Source organism: Danio rerio, chromosome 9, assembly GCF_049306965.1.
Source record: "Danio rerio strain Tuebingen ecotype United States chromosome 9, GRCz12tu, whole genome shotgun sequence".
Classification (NCBI taxonomy): Eukaryota; Metazoa; Chordata; class Actinopteri; order Cypriniformes; family Danionidae; genus Danio; species Danio rerio.
This window is the reverse complement of record NC_133184.1, coordinates 51891583-51911744: the sequence shown is the minus strand read 5'-3', so window position 1 is coordinate 51911744 and position 20162 is coordinate 51891583. Positions and strand designations below refer to the sequence as shown.

The window sequence follows — 20162 nt, the reverse complement described above, 5'->3', positions numbered from 1 at the left end:
CCGTCATGCCTCATGACGTCCGATATCTGAAGGAAATGATGTCTCCTCTTAGTGACCCCAAGACAGATTACGAGATGATAATGACATTAGGAAATTATGTCTGATAACGATTCTTGCTATAACAGAGGAAATGTCCCAGGACATGCATCTGGATCTGTTGTACTAGGTTTCACTGCCTGCTTTAACATGTGATCTTTTGTTTGTTTGGTTCCTGGATGTACATGTGGTCAACAAAGTGATGAGTTGTTTTCTGAAAGCTCGTTATCTTGAGGTTTTTCCAAAGAACATCTATTAGATTATTTTGTTACTGTGGTTTGGTCTTTATAGTGCTTTTTCTGAAATAAGAGATCATCTCCATTAGGGCATATTTTATGCACTCTGCAGTGATTAATGGCTTTGGTGAATTGTATGGCATGTACTTTACACCAGACACGGCAAGTGCGAATAGATCATGCTATTCAGGCATGAACAGACTTGTGAACATTGAGTTTACTGGCTTCAGTTGCAGATCAAATTGGCTTCATTTGTTTGTCAAATTTACTTCATGTCATTGGCTTATATCTTCCTGGTGACTCTAGCTTTTTTGCTAAATGGCTAATATGGATTTTATCAAGAGATTAGCTGTGCTTTATGTGATTTTATTAAAACTGAAAAACAACATGTATTTGTTCGGCACCCAGCTCTGTGAGTTCATCAAATTCTCCAGAAACTATACCTGGATGATGGAGGCTTTCCATGGTGCTTCCGACTGAGCCAAGCCCAGTTTGATGAGCTGTTGTCCCGTGTCAGCAATAGGATTTCCCCTCGGGACACCAACAACAGGCGTTGCATCATAATCATGCCCATAGCAAGCTTCTGATTGGATAACACTACAGATGCACCGATACCAGAATCGGGTATCAGGTGGATACTTGGTTAAAATACTCGTACTCGTATCGGACATGAAAGGTTGATACCACGCACTGATACCAGTCAACAGCACTTCATCGCATGACAGATTTTTTTTTGTTTTCTACCTGACCTCAATGTCTTAATGTATTAATTAGCCTAATGTATCAAATATTAATAGCTTAGTCCCTATAATCAATCCATTTATAAAATACGTTATTAATGAATCTTCAGGCTACTGAAGAATAAACCGAATATGATGATTATTAGGGATGCAACAATACAGTAAGCCCACGGTTCAATACATACCTCGGTTTTTTAACACTGTTTTCGGTTCAGTTCTCATGGCTTGACACGTGTGTTTATTTTTATTCTATAGGCAATAGGAACAGTAAGAGGTTAAGGAGAAAAAAATTAAAACGATTTATTGCAATACTCATTTTATTTTACTTAAAAGCCAGGAAAAGTACTCTAGTTCCTAGTGTATTGTATAAAAAAAATTAACACTGAAATCTCACAGCTGCTCGTAGCCCATGTACAAACTGGGGAACACATAAAATCCAACACTTTGAAAATAAACATACATGTGAAGTTAATAAAGATAAATTGGCCATTTCAAATAAACATATTTGTACTTAAGTAAACATAAATAAACCATCCTAATTATCTCGGTGCTGAAAAAATGGGAGACTGTAGTCTGTAACGCGGATCGAGTGCTTTTATAAAATGACAAAAGCCCACATCTCCAATCACCGAAAACAGCTGCAAATCTTTAGCAACAAACAGCCGCACTGCCTTTGTTATTTTTATGTGTCTCTCGGAACCAGTTGGGTATGTTTGCTTGAAAGATTCAGCGAGGGACTGATCTGCAGTCATGGTTATACGTGTAAAATAATTATTTTTTGTTCATCGTTTTTTCCGTGGAGGTCTGTACGGTTCAATATTATATTGAGAACCGTGGCATCCCTAATGAATATATGATCCTTGCATAATGATGACAGCTAAACAAGCTAGCACTCATTTAATTTCTAAACTATAAATACAAAATAAAATCAATTTTAAGTAATTGAACATTATGTAAAAAAAATTGAAGACTAGAGGCTAAATAAAAGCTTCTAGTCAGAGTTGAACATCTGCGGTGACCGTGCGCGTATAGTTTACAGCTTCTGTAAAGATCAGACAGCCTATACAGATCACACAATCTCAAACATTTGATGTAAATGTATAAATATTTTGATAAGTTTTGTTAATGGAATATTTCTAACAATATGATTTTGCTTTTGGTTATATGCCGGCTTTGAGTTCTTATGCGGTGCTCCGGTTCCCCCCACAGTCCAAAGACATGCAGTACAGGTGAATTGGGTAGGCTAAATTGTCCGTAGTGTATGAGCGTGTGTGTGGATGTTTCCCAGGGATGGGTTGTGGCTGGAAGGGCATCCGCTGTGTAAAAACATGCTGGATAAGTTGGCCATTCTTTTCGCTGTGGTGACCCCGGATTAATAAAGGGACTAAGCCGACAAGAAAATGAATGAATGAATGAAATGAGATGGTTAGTTTTTACCATATTTGGAAGGGTCATGAATATTAATAAGCTTCACTCTGATGCTTTTGCAGCTTATGTCAGTTAATTAATGCTTAAACACAGACAAACACACACATAAACGCGCAGAGAGATGTACACTGAAAAAAAATATTCATTGGATTTACAAAAAAAATAAGGTTTTTACACACTATTTATATGGGCTGTATTTAAGCAAACAAATGAAATTAAACATTAATAAATGTAATTTGTTTGTTTAAATTCAGCCCCTATAAATCATTTTCAACCACTTACCTTAAAAATAAATTAGTAAATACAATGAGTTTTTTTTTCAGTGTACTCTGAAATATACAATTGCAAAATAATCATATTTCAGTTGTCAAAATAAATGTTGACAAATTGAGTAGATGCCTAGTTAAATCTTTTCAACTGAGGGTTTGGAGAGGTTTATTTTAGCTGGAAAGTGTGAGTGAGAAACCTTTTAAGCCACAAGAGTGACCTAGTTTGCTCCTGAGTTGTATTGTGGATGAAATATAGGCTAAAATTATAGTTATACACCAACAAAAGGGACAGACTGAGATGTATTTAGAGCTTTAATGTATATGAAAGCACAGGCAGGAATTATTATCAGTATCTGCATAAACATATGGATTTTATAAAGTTTATGGCCATTAACTCAAGAGAAATCACACACTCAAGAGCTGAGTGAAATGACACAATGCATAAACGTGCATTAAAAACTTATGCTCAGCAGTTTACATGTGTATGTTGCCTCATTACAAACATACTTTCACAATAAACATGTTAAACTAACAAAATAAACATTTAAAAAATCCTTATGCCTCTTCAAAGTGACACCTAATATAATTTTAATCCGTATATCCTGCATTTTGCATTCTGGCGTGGTCATGCATGGCTGCCTGCTTCTCAGAACCTCCTTAGTTTTTTTTTTTTTTTTCTCTCAAAATAAGAGTCCCACATACATAGTAAGTATAATACAAGCTAAAAAAATAAGAGAAATTTATTTACGTCATTGTTGCTTCGGTTTTTCCACATTGATGATTGCATATGGATCATCACGGTCTGTGTTTTGTTTTAATTAGCTTGTTTTTCACTGGGATTTTACACTCGTCGGATTTACAAGTGAATAAGGAAACATGCTTAATTCTCTCAGTATGTTATTTATTATTCAGCTATGCCTAGGTACATCAAAATTTTCATTCGCTGGCAGCAAAAGCTACAGTGTATGTGTCAAAGTTTTATGTTATTGGTTACAAGTCATTAATACCTAGTGGTAACCTTTTGTGCATGCAATTAGCTGGACAATTATGACCATCAATATATATTTTAAGCATTGTTTGAGCATTTTGTGATACTGTATGTTTTATACTGTACTTGAATTAAATGAGCTTAAATGTTATTCAAGTTACAGTAATCTCTGTATGTCAAGCATGAAACAAGTAATGAGCTGTACAGAAATGTCTTGCCTATATCATTGAATGGTATTAATTTGTATACCTCTTAAAAAATTTAGATTAATGTCCATGGAAAATACTTTGCTCTGATTTGTTTTTTGTTGTTAATGGGATGTACATTTTTTCAGTCACGTTGATTAAATGTTTCGATTGCTTATTATTTGATTTAAACCTGCAGATCAAGCATTAAGCGTATGTTAAAGCACTTCTCCTTTCTACTTTAAGTATTTCATTTAATTCAGCAGCTAGTAACTTGAACTCACAGGAAAATCCAGTAATCTAAGTAGGTGGTTTTGAGGTGGCTATGAATTTGGTTTGGTGGTCTGAGGGTTTCAGCCTCATTTGGGTGATGCATGAACTCGATATGGGTGAAGTTGCAAATTTGTTGCATGATCATGATTGTGACCATGAGCATTTACACATACTTAAAGTGCTCTCTCATTGCTTTAAATAAACCATGTCCAATGTCAAGTAGGGATGCAACGGTTTTAAATTATACAAGTCTAAGAAATAATCTCGGTTTCACGGTTATCACGATTATTTGCATTCATTTATTTCAAAACCCCACTAGATTATTTAACCTTACTAAATTGTTTTAAAGTTGGTTTTGTAGTTCAGGCCTAAATACATATTTGTTGCCGTTTTAAAAGTTCATTTGATTGACTATATAAAAATCTGTGGATATTATTGATGCATTTTTTGGGTAAAATTGCTACCTTTTACTGTCATTCAATGTGTTTTTGGTCATTTTCAATACATTGTCATTGTCTTCAGTTACGCTCACGCCTTGCGCTGATACGCTGCTTCTGCGTGCAGTATGAAAACACGCTGCTCACGCTTTCCATGTGAAACAGGCTTGAGTCTTTCAGCACTCTCTCTCTGAAAACACTTGATTAATCTCGGCTGGCGGATCAACACTTGCCATATGATCGCTCTCATCGGCACCATTATTAAGCTTTTAGAAAAAATAACACACCAGCGAAGAAACGCGACACAGAGGAACATAAACACCTCACTGCCAACTAGCGTTTTGGAAGTGTTCTTGCAGAACAACAGAAACAGCGCACAGAAGTATAAATGCACAGCTACGCTCGTTGCATGCGCCGTGGGTCACACCGATCACTTGAAGCAGAAGGATAAACCAGGCTTAAGTTGGCAGGACTAAGCCGACAAGAAAATGAATGAATAAATAAATGATGGGCGTGCCAGTTGCACTTTCACCGTCGAGTGTTTAAAAAAATAAATAAATAGAAGAAAACATACTTGCCAAGCAAACCTGCTCTCAAACGATCGCTCTGTGCAACAAACTGAACATTATTTACAACTTAATTACCTGTTGTTCACAGCCTATGCAGCTTCTAAAGTAAAGCAATAAAGTTGAAAGGTGCCCGTCCTCTCAGAGGTAACCAAACCGTGAATCAGCTCTTGTGTGACTTCACGGACGGGACTACATCATTACATTAATGTAATTTACATTTAAATTAGTAAAACAATAGGAAAGATTTTTTCGACCGCCTTCACGCTTCTCTCCTGACCTAGAAAATAAAATTAGCTGAATCGTAGAAAAGCTGAATTAGGATTGTGTACAGGGTCTAATCAAGAGCGCAATATTTTTTCGATTAACCGCGCAGCCCTGTGCGTGCGTGCGTGCGTGCGTGCGTGCGTGCGTGCGTGTGCGTGCGCGTGTGTGTGTGTGTGTGTGTGTGTGTGTGTGTGTGTGTGTGTGTGTGTGTGTTTATGGGTATGTGTAACTGCTAGGCATTTAATTCTAATGCTGCGTTCACACCAGACGCGGCACGTGCATCAAGCGCGAGTGATTTACATGTTAAGTCAATGCAAATGCACGAATAGACATCCTGCGGCGAGATACGTGCAAATGGCGCGGTGCGAATGACACAAATTGCGCGGGGCGAATTGAGCGTTTTGCGCGTTTGATGAACTTAACGAGCATTTCGTGCGAATCTCTCGATTTCGAAAATCTGAACTTCAGCGTACGTTCGCGCCGCGTTAACCAATCAGAAGCTTGCTCTTGTGGGGGCGTGATTGTGACGTATAACCTGTAGTCGGTGTTCTGAGGAAAATTCTCCAGCCTTCACGACAACAGTTCATCAAACTCGGCTTGGCTCAGTCAGAAGCACCGCTGAAAGCCTCCGTCATCCAGGTTAAGTTTCTGGAGGAGTTTATGAGCTCACAGAGCTGGATGCACCTCTGAAAGAATGTAGTGGACTCAGACACGACCCTAAACGTATCGACGCTGTTTTTCAGTCTTCATAAAGCACATAAACACTGTTATTTTCTTCATAAAATCCATGTTAGCCATTTAGCTATGAAGCTAGAGTCTTCGGGCAGACAGAAGCCCTGCCCATCACGCCAATCCGCGTCTGTTCTGATGTGAATTTGATGCGCGAATGAAGTCAGCTAACCCCCACCCCCGTATAATTTCCCACCAATTTCTTTTTAATGGAGAGAAGGTTTTCTCAACACATTTCTAAACATAAGTTTTAATAACTCATTTATGATAACTAATTTATTTTATTTTTTCCATGATGACTGTAAATAAAATTTGACTAGATATTTTTTAAGATACTAGTTCTCAGCTGAAAGTGACATTAATAATAATAATAATAATAATAATAATAATAATGACTGTATATACACAACACTGATTCATCAAGCGCTCAGATCAAGTACTCTTCAGAGTACAGTAGGTGTGTCCATCACTTACAGCAGATGCTCTTATTTTTTTTTTCCTCTCCTCGCTGTGGTTCTAGATAGGTTTGGTGTAACACTAACCATACAGTTCCCCATCACATGTAATGAGTTTCTGTCCTTCTGACTGCCTCCTTCTCTCTTCCTCCGCCAGTTGTTTCTCATGCAGACGTGTAGCGGATCACTCTGAAGCTTCAGGATGAGAAAATGGCGCATATGTTTACTCCGCCAGGACCTCAAAGTCTCCGTAAGTTCACCCGCGAGTCCCTTAAGGCCATCGAGAGCCGGATCGCAGAGGAGAATGCCAAGAAGTCCAAGAACACGGAGGAGAGAAATAAAGACAATGAATGTAGCAGGAAACCCAACAGCGGTCTGGAGGCCGGGAAAACTCTGCCGTTTATATACGGAGAAGTTCCCAAAGGACTGGTGTCTACACCGCTGGAGGACCTGGACCAGTTCTACAGCAACCACACAGTGAGTTTGCATTCATGTATTATTGTTTGTTTGTATTTTAGAGGACTTTTAAATGCTCCACATAAACACTGGCATTAAAAGCATTATTTACAGTTAAAGTCAAAATTATTTGCCCTCCAGTTATTTATTTATTTTCATATATTTCCCAAATGATGTTTACCAGGGCAAGGAATTTTTCACAGTATGTCTGATAATATTTTTTCTTCTGGAGAAAGTCTTATTTGTTTGATTTCGGTTAGAATAAAAGCTTTTTTGTTTTTTAAAAAACATTTTAGGTTCAATATTAGGGCTGGGCGATATGGGTAATAAAATCATATCCCGGTATTTGTAGGAGGAATGACGATATACAAAAAATATCCGATATTTTGCCATAAATGGTTACTTGAGAGTTAAAACCTTTATTAAAACTTTATAAAACATTTTTGAGCAAAATATAACAAACACAGGGGTTTCCCCTCAATGTTTACAAATAAGCAGCTGCACAAAATCTTTGACAAATAAAATACAGTATAGGTTTTTCTCCTGCTTAACACTATACACAGTATACTCTACTGTGCTGTTGTGCAAATTACAAAGTACACAGAACCATTGAAAACAGAGTTATATTGTCAGGACAAAATAGGAGCACACTTAAATAGTAACACAACAAAAAGTATTGTAGGATAGAAAAGAACCACAATAAATGTAAATATGAAACACACAGTATTTATTGTCACAATTACAGTGTTGTTATAAATGATTCTGTATATCACAGTTGTGTGATTTTATTTATTTATTTATTATTATTTATTTTGTATAAACCGTTAAATTAGCTGTATATGTTTTCTTAGTTACACATTTACATGTATTGAGCACAATTATTAAACAGTGCACATATTGAAGATATCTAAAGAGAAGTCTTTCACTCCATGTAAAAAATCCTACACTTTTTCTTTTGTTTTGTTTTGACTAAACTTGTTTTATTGGCATTAAATAAGGAGATGACAATGAATAGACTAGATATTAGAAGTAACAAAATTATTTCAGAGTACTGTGAAGAAATGCTGGTGAAGCATATAAATGTAAACAGTCATTATAACAGAGCAGATCGCAGAGCTAAATGTGTTATAACGTGAAGAAGAATGTAAAGAAGAGACCGTCGTGTAATAAATACTAAACTTATTACCGGAGAATGAGGTGTTTTCACTTTCGAAATGCGGTAAAAATTGCCCCATTTTTGGCGTTTTGAATTCTTTTGAACATTGTCAGGTGCTGCTTGTCAATTTGACAAGGCTTCTATGTTCGTTCTTGCTGTCAATTGTGGAAGAAATTATCGATAAGAGGTTTCTGATAAACTGCTGTAACAGGCGCATTGGTGCAGCGGCAGCAGTAATGCGGTCGATATACCTGTTCGTTGCTGTGAAGATGGAGCTGAGCCCAAAGGCAAAGCTCTCAATTTACCGGTCAATCTACGTTCCTACTCTCACCTATGGTCATGAGCTTTGGGTCATGACCAAAAGGACAAGATCTCAGATACAAGCGGCTGAAATTCAATTAAATTCAATTCAGCTTTATTTGTATAGCGCTTTTACAATGTAGATTGTGTCAAAGCAGCTTCACATAAATGGTCATAGTAACTGGAACAGTGTGGTTCAGTAACTGGAACAGTGTGGTTCAGGTTTTAGTGTTTAAGTTCAGTTCAGTTCAGTTTAGCTCAGTTCAGTGTGATTTAATCATTACTGAGAGTTCAAACACTGAAGAGCAAATTCATCGATGCGTAGCTCTACCAATCCTGAACCATGCGAGGCAGTGGCGACAGCGGAGAGGGAAAAAAAAACTTCACCTGATGGGAGTGAAGAAAAAAAAAACCTTGAGAGAACCAGACTCAGTTGGGCACGACCATTTTAATTTCTCCGCTGGCCAAAAGTCTTGTGCAGAACTTCATTCGCCGTGGTTTATGCTGGAAGATGGCCTCAGCGAAGACTCGTCTGTCCCTGGAGCGTCGCTGGAATCAGACACATGTTCTCCACTCCCCACGACCATCAGCGCAGCAGCAGCTCAGGATATGGCCTGGTCCCGGATATGGAATCCTTGGGATCATCACGTCGCTGGTCTTGGATCCAATCAGTGACTCCGCATAATCTGAGGACCTCGGGATGAGTATCCCCAGGTGAAAATAGAGAATAAAGAGAATAATTAGCGTAGCTGCTGTTCATAGTGTATAAGCAAGATGCAGAATCCAGTGTGGAACCCGCTAGGTGATGCATTGAGTGTATGCTTTACTAAACAGATAGGTCTTTAATCTAGTTTTGAACTGGGAGAGTGTGTCTGAGCCTCGGACATTACCAGGAAGGCTATTCCAGAGTGTAGGAGCCATGAGAGAAATGAGTTTCCTTTGTAGGGTGGAGGCACAAGATGAGGAGCTCCATTACCCGGGAGGAGCTCAGAGTAGAGCCACTGCTCCTCAACATCGAGAGAAGTCAGCTGAGGTGCCTCGGGTATCTCCAGGACGCCTACCTAGGGTGGTGTTCCAGGCATCTCCCATCGAGAGGAAGCCTTGGGGAAGACCCAGAACATGCTGGAGGGACTATGACTCTCGGCTGGCCCTGGGAACGCCATGAGATCCCCCCGGAGGAACTGGAGGAAGTGTCTGGGGAGAGGGAAGTCTTGAGTTCTCTCCTAAGACTGCTGCCCCCGCGACCCGGCCCCAGATAAGCGGATGAAAATGATTATGAGGCTGTGACAGCTGCAGGTGCTGTGTGACATGCGTGCTTGCGAGGTGGAGTCAGATTTATTCGGAAGTCAGATTTCGATACAACACCGGCACTGCATGTTCCTCCATGTCGCGTCAGTGATGGGTCGTTATTAAACGGTTTGTTTATTTAGAACAAATCTTTTGTATGACTCATGGAGTGAATCTTTCATTTGCACATGCACACATTTGTGAAAGTGAAGCTCGCGTGCTACCTTGGAGTAGTCTGTTTCAAGCAGAATGCGTACGTGTGCTCCTCGAACCATATCGATATGAACAATATTGGATAATCCCACATCGCGTTGCGGAATCATATCGATAAATTCCCAATCCCCGATATACCGCCCAGCCCTATCAATAAGAAGTTTCAATATTATCAACAAGAAGTAACCAATGTTTATTTTCTATTGTCTACAGAACAAACCACTGCTATACAATGATTTGCTTAATTATGTAAAGAACCTAGTTAAGAATTTACGTTAATTGATATCTGTCTCCCTTGTGTGTCTCATTTTTACAGTGTATGCATTTATGTGGTTTGTCTCCCTTTTGTTTAGACTTTTATAGTTGTGAGCAAAAAAAAGGAAATCTACCGTTTCAACGCCACTCCTGCCTTGTACATCTTCAGTTCCTTCAACCTTCTGAGGAGAATATCAATTCAGATTTTGGTACATTTATATCCTTCTTAAGTGCTGAAACACACTAATGGTGACTGTCTTTCATATGTGTATGTTTTAATCCTTTAAAGCAGTGGCACTTGTTGTACTTGTTGATAAATGGCAATTGCACATAGTTTGTATAAATACATTTTCTGCCACAAATTAATCTAAAACTTTGTAGACATTGGTCAGTAACAAATGTGACACTAGATTAAAGGAAGTATAATCTAAATATCATTAAAGAGACACATTAAAGAACGTTGCTTAATAACCTGTTTTTTAAAGAAGACTTTTATGCTCATCAATTCAGAAAAATAGGTAAAATACAGTAAAAATAGTAAAATTGTAACATACTACAGGGTTCAACGCTAAGGATTTTTTCTACTGGGCCGATTGGGCCAGTGGTTGAGGTTTTTACTTGCCCTGGCAAAATTTTCACTGGCCCCACCAAAACAAAAAAAAAGTTAATAGCTATTTCTTAGCCACATATGTTAGATATTGTGGCAAAATAATGTCTATGAATGTCTATGATATCTAGAATTTAAACATTTAAAAAATGTTAATAAATGTATAATGAGCAAAATTAGTTTGATTTTATGCAAACGAAAGAGCAGTATGAAAAATGTGCTGGTATTTTATTGCAATTCTGAATAATTTTTATAAAAATGGCTTGCCAAACCGACAACTTTTTTTTTCCGTTTTTTTTTCAGTTTCTTATTTTCGTACCCATGTAATTGTCTGCTTCCCAGACTTTAGAAACTGACGTTTTCTTTTAGCCTCATAGTTAGTGTTGCTTTTCGCTGTACTTATTGTTATCATGTTATGAAAAAATAGCATGCTCACCGTTACTGGCCGAAAGGGGCCAGTAACAATCCTGTCTACTGTCCCGAGCGTCTTTCACGCTGGCCCCGGGCCACCGGGCAGTCCTTATTGTTGAGCCCTGTACTATATTTTTGCATGATAGGTCTCCTTTAAAACTGACCTGTTTAAGTATCTACCATAGATCAATGATCTATTATTAATTAAATGATTAGCTATGAACAAAAAGGTTTGCATCCACCATATGTCTGTCTGTCACTAACTTTCCTTAACAGCAAGCTTCACTTTGTTCAATTTTATTATAATCTGCACTATTCTGGCGAACTGTGCGTTCATGGTCTACACACAAACCCCGGATTGGGCCAAGAGTGTAGAGTAAGTCCATCTATTTGTTGCTTTCCAACTCTATTTCAGAAATTGTGCCTGTCTTTGCTGAATGCAGGAACTGACGCTCTTGTTTTGAACAGATATGTCTTCACTGGGATATACACTTTAGAAGCATTGGTCAAGATCACCGCCAGGGGATTCTGTGTGGGACGCTTTACTTTTCTCAGAGATCCGTGGAATTGGTTGGATTTTATTGTTATAGTCATGGCGTAAGTACCACAAGTTTGTTATTTAGCCCAGCTAGATCTTATCAGTTACATCTTATTAGTACTGGGTTGGACCATTTTTCAGACCATTTTCTGTAATCCCTAGGGATGGTAATGTGTGAAAATCACAGTATAGATCAGCAGTTTCTGAAATACTCAAACCAGTTTGTCTGGCACCAAAAACCATACTACGTTCAAAGTCACTAAAATCCCCTTTCTTCCCCATTCTGATGCTTGGTTTGAACTGCAGCAAATCGTCTTGCCCATCTCTTCATGCCTAAATGCATTGAGTTGCTGCCATGTGATCATCAGAACTTTGAGTTAACGAGCAGTTGGACTGGTGTACCTAATAAAGTGGCCAATGAGTGTATTATTGGTCAAAATTATTAGCCCTCCTTTGATTTTTGACTTTTTATTATTTATTTTTATATTTCATGAAGTAAAGATTGAATGGAGTTCAAGAAAAATATTTTTTTCACAGTATTTCCTATATATTTTTTTCTTCTGAGGAAAGTCTTTTTTGTATGTATAGATGTGTGTGTGTGTGTGTATGTATATGTATATATACATACATTGTATATATACATACATATATATATATATATATATATATATATATATATATATATATATATATATATATATATATATATATATATATATATATACATATATACACGTGTGTGTGTGTGTGTGTGTGTGTGTATATGTGTATATATATATTAGCTGCTGTGTATATAAACATGATGCAGAAACCTGTGTGGAAACCCACTAAGTGATGCACTGGATGATTATGTAAATTCTGACAGTTTTAATTTATTTTTCCTTCTCTTTATGTTTCAGATATGTAACAGAGTTTGTGGATTTGGGGAGCGTGTCCGCCCTGCGAGCATTCAGAGTTCTTCGAGCCCTGAAAACTATATCAGTCGTCCCAGGTGAGATTTCCTTTTTTTTTCTAACAGAAGCTGCTTCCCAAATCGCATACTTATGCACTATTCTACGCCATTTTGTAGTATAAATAGTGTAAGTAGTGTGTTCACACTGAAAACTCTTAAAATAATAAGTGCACTTTAATTACCCGGATGATGCACTCATTCAGCCGCTAAAGTGAAGTGTGTAATGATGGACACTTCACGCACTCAACGACCGCAGGTTTGCTTACGTAGCGGAAGGGGCGGAGCTATCGGACGCACATGTTGGATAACTTTATTTATTTTGGATGGAGAAAGCAAAATTCTCCTACGAGAGTGATTATATCGCCTCCCGATGGTGAATGCGGCAATACTCACGATAGGTATTATTTGATAATTCGGTCGTTTATTTCACTAATTTGGCAACCGTCAAACGTCATCAGGGAAACGGTTTGAATTTCCGTTTAGTAAAAAAACATTAGTGTGCCATTTGGGACAACACTACATACATATACTATCCTGTTGAGTGTGTAAGTGCATAAGTACATAGTGCATGAGTGCATAGTGTATAGTGTGCCATTTGGGACGCAGCTATCGTCTTTTCCCAAGACGATTACAGTTTTCTGGGTAACACTTCTTCATTAGGGAACAATTCTTACCCTTAACGTCTGTGAGAACCAGAAGTGGCAGAGACTTGTACTTCAGTATGTTGATGTACTTTTAACTGAAACTGAATATTGAGTATGGGGCGGGGCTTTCATTTAGGCATCATTTCCTCGTAGCAAACTAACATTGATGGTGAGTTTACACCAGAAGTGGATGAAGCATCAAGCATGAGTAAATTACATGTTAAGTCAATGCAAATATGCAAATAGATACCCTGCGGTGCGAGTAGTGCAAATGAGGCGGTGCAATGAGTTGAAAAATCAGAACTTTAGCAGACATTTGTGCTCCGTTAACTAATCAGGAGCCAGCTCTTGTAGGGACCTGATTATGACGTAGAACCTGTTGTTGCTGTCCCAAGGGGAAATCCTCCTGCAGACACTAAACAAAAGCTCATTAAACTGGTCTTGGTTCAGTCAGGAGTACCGCTGAAAGCCTCCATCATCCAGGTACAGTTTCTGAAGGAGTTGATGAACTCTTAATTCCTTACATTTACATTACTTTACATTACATTACTTAGAGCTGGGTGCACCTCTGAAATAATGTAGTGGACTAAGATATGATGCCTAAAGAGTCTACGCTGTTTTTCAGCCTTCCTGAAGCACATAAACCACAGATATTCTCTCAATAAAATGAATGTTAGCCATTTAAAGGGTCGCAAAACAACGAAACACATTTTTTGAGATGTTGACAGCCATATATGTGTCCCATGCTGCTAAAAACACTATTAGGACACAGATATTTCACAAAAAAGTGAAAATTGGTTGTTTTTGCGTTATTTCGAGCAAATTCATTCTTCCAGTTTGTAAAGAAGATTTGAAGCTATGTCACAGCGATTAGATCCTTGTCTAAGTTCAAGCATAAAGATTGGCTGACTGTACCGGCAGGTACAGCATGACGTCTTTAAATTTTCAGCATTAATTTATGAGAAAGACTTGGTTCGAACCAATCAACACACTCTATAGTGAATGAGGTGCAACTTCATTAATATGCATGATAGCTTCGAAGACCTGTTACAGTGTTCAGACAACAGAGAGACGCCACATTGTGTTAAAACACGTGGAAGAAGAATAATTATTCAGACACATGGGTTATCTGGGTTCCGTTTTTAAATGTGCCGCACTAAAGGTTTTGTTTTATTTTCCCCATGACAAGAGCACAGTATTCAGATGGCAAAGTTAATTCATATTGTCAGCAGTACTCTTTTAGTTTTTAAAGACAGACATTAGTTAAAAATGATTAAGTTAGTAAGTTTACAGAACGTTAATATCACTATAATAATATGGGCTGAAAGATCCGCTGTAAATGCTGCTCTCCGAGTGTAAACATGTAAACACCTTAATCAAACTATTACCTTTGTGTAGGATCTTCTCTGCATTTTGTATACACACACACGGCTGTGTTTCTACCGAGAAATGTGGAGGTTTTTTTATTTTTTCTCTCCCATACGATTAAATTTCATTAAAACTACACTCTTCCAGCAATTCCTCGCATCCAATATCTTGTTTGTTATGGGGGGCATGCATGAAATGTTCTTGAATGTAAGTAAAAGTGCCAAACTGCAGTTAAAGTCGACGAATTAATAATGAAACACCCAAAATTACATAGTGGCGAGCGTGCTGTTAAATTATGTGCAATAACATGTAAACAGGATCATGAAAAGGACATTCAAAATGCAACACATGAAAACACTTTAATCATCATATAGTCTCATTCAGATCAAGGCAAATAATTTGATTACAAACGTCCATGTAAACGTAGTCACTGCTGTGAAAATCAGCATGTGCATGTCCTGAAACTCCCCTTTTTATGCAAACCCTTCCCTCTTTCGCCACTCGGCACTCCCACCTAAACAAAGCTGGTCTCACCCACTTTCCTGGCTTTTTTCAAACAAGAGGTATGAAAACACCCTGCTGAAACAGGTGGTGTCATAGCCCTTTAATAACAAAACTAGAGTCACCGGGCAGACAGAAGCCCCATCCATTACTTGAATCCGGGTCTATTGTGAAGTGAATTTAACACGCAAATGAATTGAATTTGATGATCGAATGAAGGAAGTAAAATCAAAATGTTCACGCGTCTATTTACACTCAAATGGCGCAATTTATCCGCGCAAGCTGCATCTGGTGTGAGCACAACATGAGAGAGGGTATTAAATTGCAGTGGCTATGGAACCCGTCAGGTTGACGTCAACAGAACGATAGCCGGGACACCCACAAAAATGTCCCTACCGTTTGTGTCGTGGGGGAAAACAAACTATTAAAATGAATCTACGGAGAACTTGTTCAGTGCTTTAGCTTCACTTTTTAAAACAAAAGATTTATTTTTGCTGATTTAATATTGAAAATTTGCTGTGAAATGTTTTCACATCTGATAAGTTGAAAAATCACTGTTATTTTTATATAGTGACAAATAAACATACAGAAGCCACTAGGTTGACCACCATTTTGCTCCATTTTGCATTGAAAAGCATAGCCTTTCCTTCCACACATTGCATATGGAGAAAATATCCTGCATTTTTATCAGTCTTTTGGTTTATTTGTTGTATTAAGAAAATTAACATGCTTGCCTTTTACGTGAGCCCTTTATTCTTTTATGGCGTAGTTTGTTTCACCTATTTGACCTTCGGCTGTCTAAAATGTGGAGCAGGTGATTCTCTGAATTGAAATCACATGTAAAGTAAAGGCATTATTTTGCAATGTTTTGTAATTGTGTTTTCTGGAAGGAAACAAAAGACAAACAATCTGACAGCAGAGTACATGTTTTACTGCTTCCTTCTACTGAGACACTACTTTTGACATCTTCAGTTTTTTTACAGAGATTGTTTTGAATCTGCCGCTATGCTGACACACAGGCATTTGTAGCTCCGCCCTATTTTGAAAAGAGCACAATCTCATTTGAATTTAAAGCCAAAGTCACCAAAACGGCACAATTAGGATCAAAGCCTAAAAGCCTAAAAGGGTCAGTTTCAAAGAGTTATTAAACATTATTTGTGTGGTATTTTAAAATTTTTAATCTTCAGATACACACTCTAGAGACACCAAATACTTACTTTACATCTTGTGAAAATGATCATAATAGGTCCACTTTAAATAATGAAATGATAATAGTTTCTTCTGTCCTCCACAGGGCTGAAAACCATCGTTGGTGCTCTGATCCAGTCAGTGAAGAAGCTCTCAGATGTCATGATCTTGACCCTTTTTTGCCTGAGTGTTTTTGCATTGGTGGGACTCCAGCTCTTCATGGGAATTCTAAAGCAGAAATGTGTGTATTCGACATCTTTTACTGAAAACAAGGAAGCATGTTACAAGAACAAAACATGCAGGGATTACATTAACAATCCAAGTGAGTTTAATTTCATTCACCTGAATCTGTATTGTTACCTATCTGTCTGATGTTCTGTTCCTCTACCTAACTGGTTTAATAGACAGTTCATCTAATTATGACATATTCCTCGTCATTATGGCCCAATCCCAATTTTAAAAAAAAATAAAAATTTCAATTGTCTACAGAACAAACCATCATTAATGATTTGCCTATTTCCCTAACTTGCCGAATTAACTTGGTTAAGCCTTTAATGTCACTTTAAGCTAAATATTAGTATCTTGAAAAAGATCTAATCAAATATTATTTACTGTCATCATGGCAAAGATAAAAGTAATGAGTTATTAGAAATGAGTTTTTCATATATATATATATATATATATATATATATATATATATATATATATATATATATATATATATATATATATATCTACACACACACACACACACACACCATTATATATGTATGTATATAAACACACCAGTGTATAAGTGTATAAATGCATATGTATATATATATATATATATATATATATATATATATATATATATATATATATATATATATATATATATATATATATATATAAATATATATATATATATATATATATATATATATATATATATATATATATATATATATGTGTGTGTGTGTGTGTGTGTGTGTGTGTGTGTGTGTGTGTGTGTATATATATATATATGTGTGTGTGTGTGTGTATATATATATATATACATATGTGTATATATATATGTATGTATATATATATAAATATGTGTGTGTGTGTGTGTGTGTGTGTGTGTGTGTGTGTGTGTGTGTGTGTGTGTATATATGTGTGTGTGTGTGTGTGTGTGTGTGTATGTATGTATGTATGTATGTATGTATGTATGTATGTATGTATGTATGTATGTATGTATGTATGTATGTATGTATGTATGTATGTATGTATGTATGTATGTATGTGTATATATGTATGTATGTATGTATATATGTGTGTGTGTGTGTGTGTGTGTGTGTGTGTGTGTGTGTGTGCGTGTGTGCGTGTGTGTGTGTGTATATATATATACATATATATATATATACATATATACATACATACATTTTATATATATATGTATAATAAATATATATATGCATACATGCATACAAGTCTAAAATGAAAAACACAGAATAATCAAGAATCTAAAAATGCAGTCTTAAAAATATGAGTTTTCTAGCAGTTTTAATTTAAAGATAAAAGACTATAACTATAATGTTTAGAAATGTGTTAAAAAAATCCGTCCTTTAAACAGAAATTGGGCTCATAATTCAGAAGGGGTAATAATTCTGACTACTGTATGTGCACTTGTACTGTAAGGTATCTGTGCCTCTGCCAGACATCATTCAGCATTATACACGTTTGCATCAGCACCAGCATTCGAGAGAAGGAGGCAGAGGAATTCCACCTTTCTCATGAGGGCTGGAAATTTGATATCCATTGAAAAGTACTTTATATTGATGAGGAATGCTATCATGTAGAGTGAGCTCATCTGGCGGGCTGCTCACTGAGGATGATGCCTTCCACATAAAATATTTTTGATTCTGTTATTCTGTCTGCAGCATCGCTGACATTTGACTGGTTTGCATGTTGTTGGACAAAGGATGGAAAATTGACATAGGGGCAAAGGATATTAAAATTGGTCATTGGGTGGAAATTGATCAAGAATAGCCCTATCACTCCACAGCAAGAAGGTTGCTGGTTCAAGTCCCGACTGGGCCAGTTGGCATGTCTGTGTGGAGTTTGCATGTTCTCCCAGTGTTGGCATGGGTTTCCTCCTGGTGCTCCGGTTTCCCCCAAAGTCCAAACACATGCGCTATAGGTGAATTGAATAAGCTAAATTGGCCGTAGTATATGTGTGTGAATGAGTGTGTATTGGTGTTTCCAAGTACTGGGTTGCTGCTGGAAGGGCATCCGCTGTATAAAACATATGCTGGATATGTTGACGGTTCATTCCGCTGTGGCAACCCTAGATTAATAAAGGGACTTAGCTGAAAGAAAATTCAATTAACTTTAATCATGGATAATTATCTCTCTTGTTTTGTAGGTAATCAATATTTCCTACCAGGAAAAAAAGATGCACTGATCTGTGGAAATTCTACCGATGCTGGGTAGGTTATATATGTAAATAGCATTGATGTTCAAATGGTTGAAGCAATATTTCCCTCCAAAAAATGCAAATACTGTAATAATTACCCCCATGTATTGTCAAACCCCTAAAACCTTCTGTCAGCATTCATCTTTAGATTTTTTAGACTAAATCCAGGAGCTCTCTCCTCCTCCGTTGAAATCAGAGGTCTTGATGTTTAGAAAAGGAACCAAAAAACCAAACTGCACTGTACAAAATAAAATAACCCAGTTCCATACAATTGATTTGTGTTCGGACAACATGAAGGAATTTAAGTTAACTCGTTAGCTTTTATAAATTTAAGTGGATTGAACATAAAACAACGAGGTATATGCACAGCTAGTATTTTTCAGCCAATGATAAACTTCCGGTGAAAGCTTAACGTGACTACTTTCAATCTCATACTTCAGTGTGCGAATCATACATTGATGATAGGGAGGGGGTCAGCTTTTTCAGTAGTTTAGTAATGCACGCTTTAGGGAATCAAATTTATGAATGTATTTAATTACTTTTAATTTATTAATAAAATGTATACGTTTTCAGACTTTTGAAGGATATTTAGCAACTATTTTAATGGTTACTATTGGCCAAACTATACAAATAATGCGTTCAGTTTGTCTTTTATTTTTAGGCTACATGCAGATATAAATACCTATTTTACACTAAACGTGTTTTGTGAATACTTAAGACATCTATCGGTGCTCTAGAACTGCCAGTTTTAGGCTGTTTAGTGATGTTTCTCCAACATTTATTGACACGATTGATCCGCGAATTGCAGCACATTATAACACATGACCAATCAGAGTTACTTGAAGGTGGGCCTTTCAGAGGAACTAGGAAAAATGCCAGTCGTTTTTATGTTAGCTGAATAGCTGTATATAATCAGTGAAATTTCTGAAAAAATAACATGATTTCCTTCAAGCGAAACATGAGCACACATTGATTTGCATCTTATTAACACAACCAAGCCTTAAAATTACATTCTCGACCACCCCTTTAAAGAAATCACACCTTAAACATGGCTATTTTACAATAGAAAGACTACGAACGAAAGCACTGAGGCTGGCTGGCTAAAATTAAAAGTCTGTGTGCATATAGAACAGTGGTCACCAAACTTGTTCCTGGAGAGCCGGTGTCCTGCAGACTTTAGCTCCAGCCCTAATCAAACACACCTGAACAAGGTAATCAAGGTGTTACTAGGTATACT

General features: G+C 37.1%; 1 protein-coding gene across 5 annotated transcripts in view; it reads left to right on the top strand.

The window, feature by feature from the left end:
• Positions 1–20162, top strand: part of scn1laa (sodium channel, voltage-gated, type I-like, alpha) — a 99262-nt gene that overhangs the window by 20377 nt on the left and 58723 nt on the right. For 3 of the 5 annotated variants that reach the window (XM_068223345.2, XM_017357661.4, XM_073911757.1), the window contains 7 exons: positions 6767–7086; positions 10375–10493; positions 11581–11670; positions 11763–11891; positions 12732–12823; positions 16592–16807; positions 18875–18938. In XM_068223345.2, coding sequence (XP_068079446.2) covers positions 6820–7086; positions 10375–10493; positions 11581–11670; positions 11763–11891; positions 12732–12823; positions 16592–16807; positions 18875–18938 — 977 coding nt within the window. In that variant the 5' untranslated portion in view covers positions 6767–6819. 5 annotated transcript variants of the gene reach the window in all.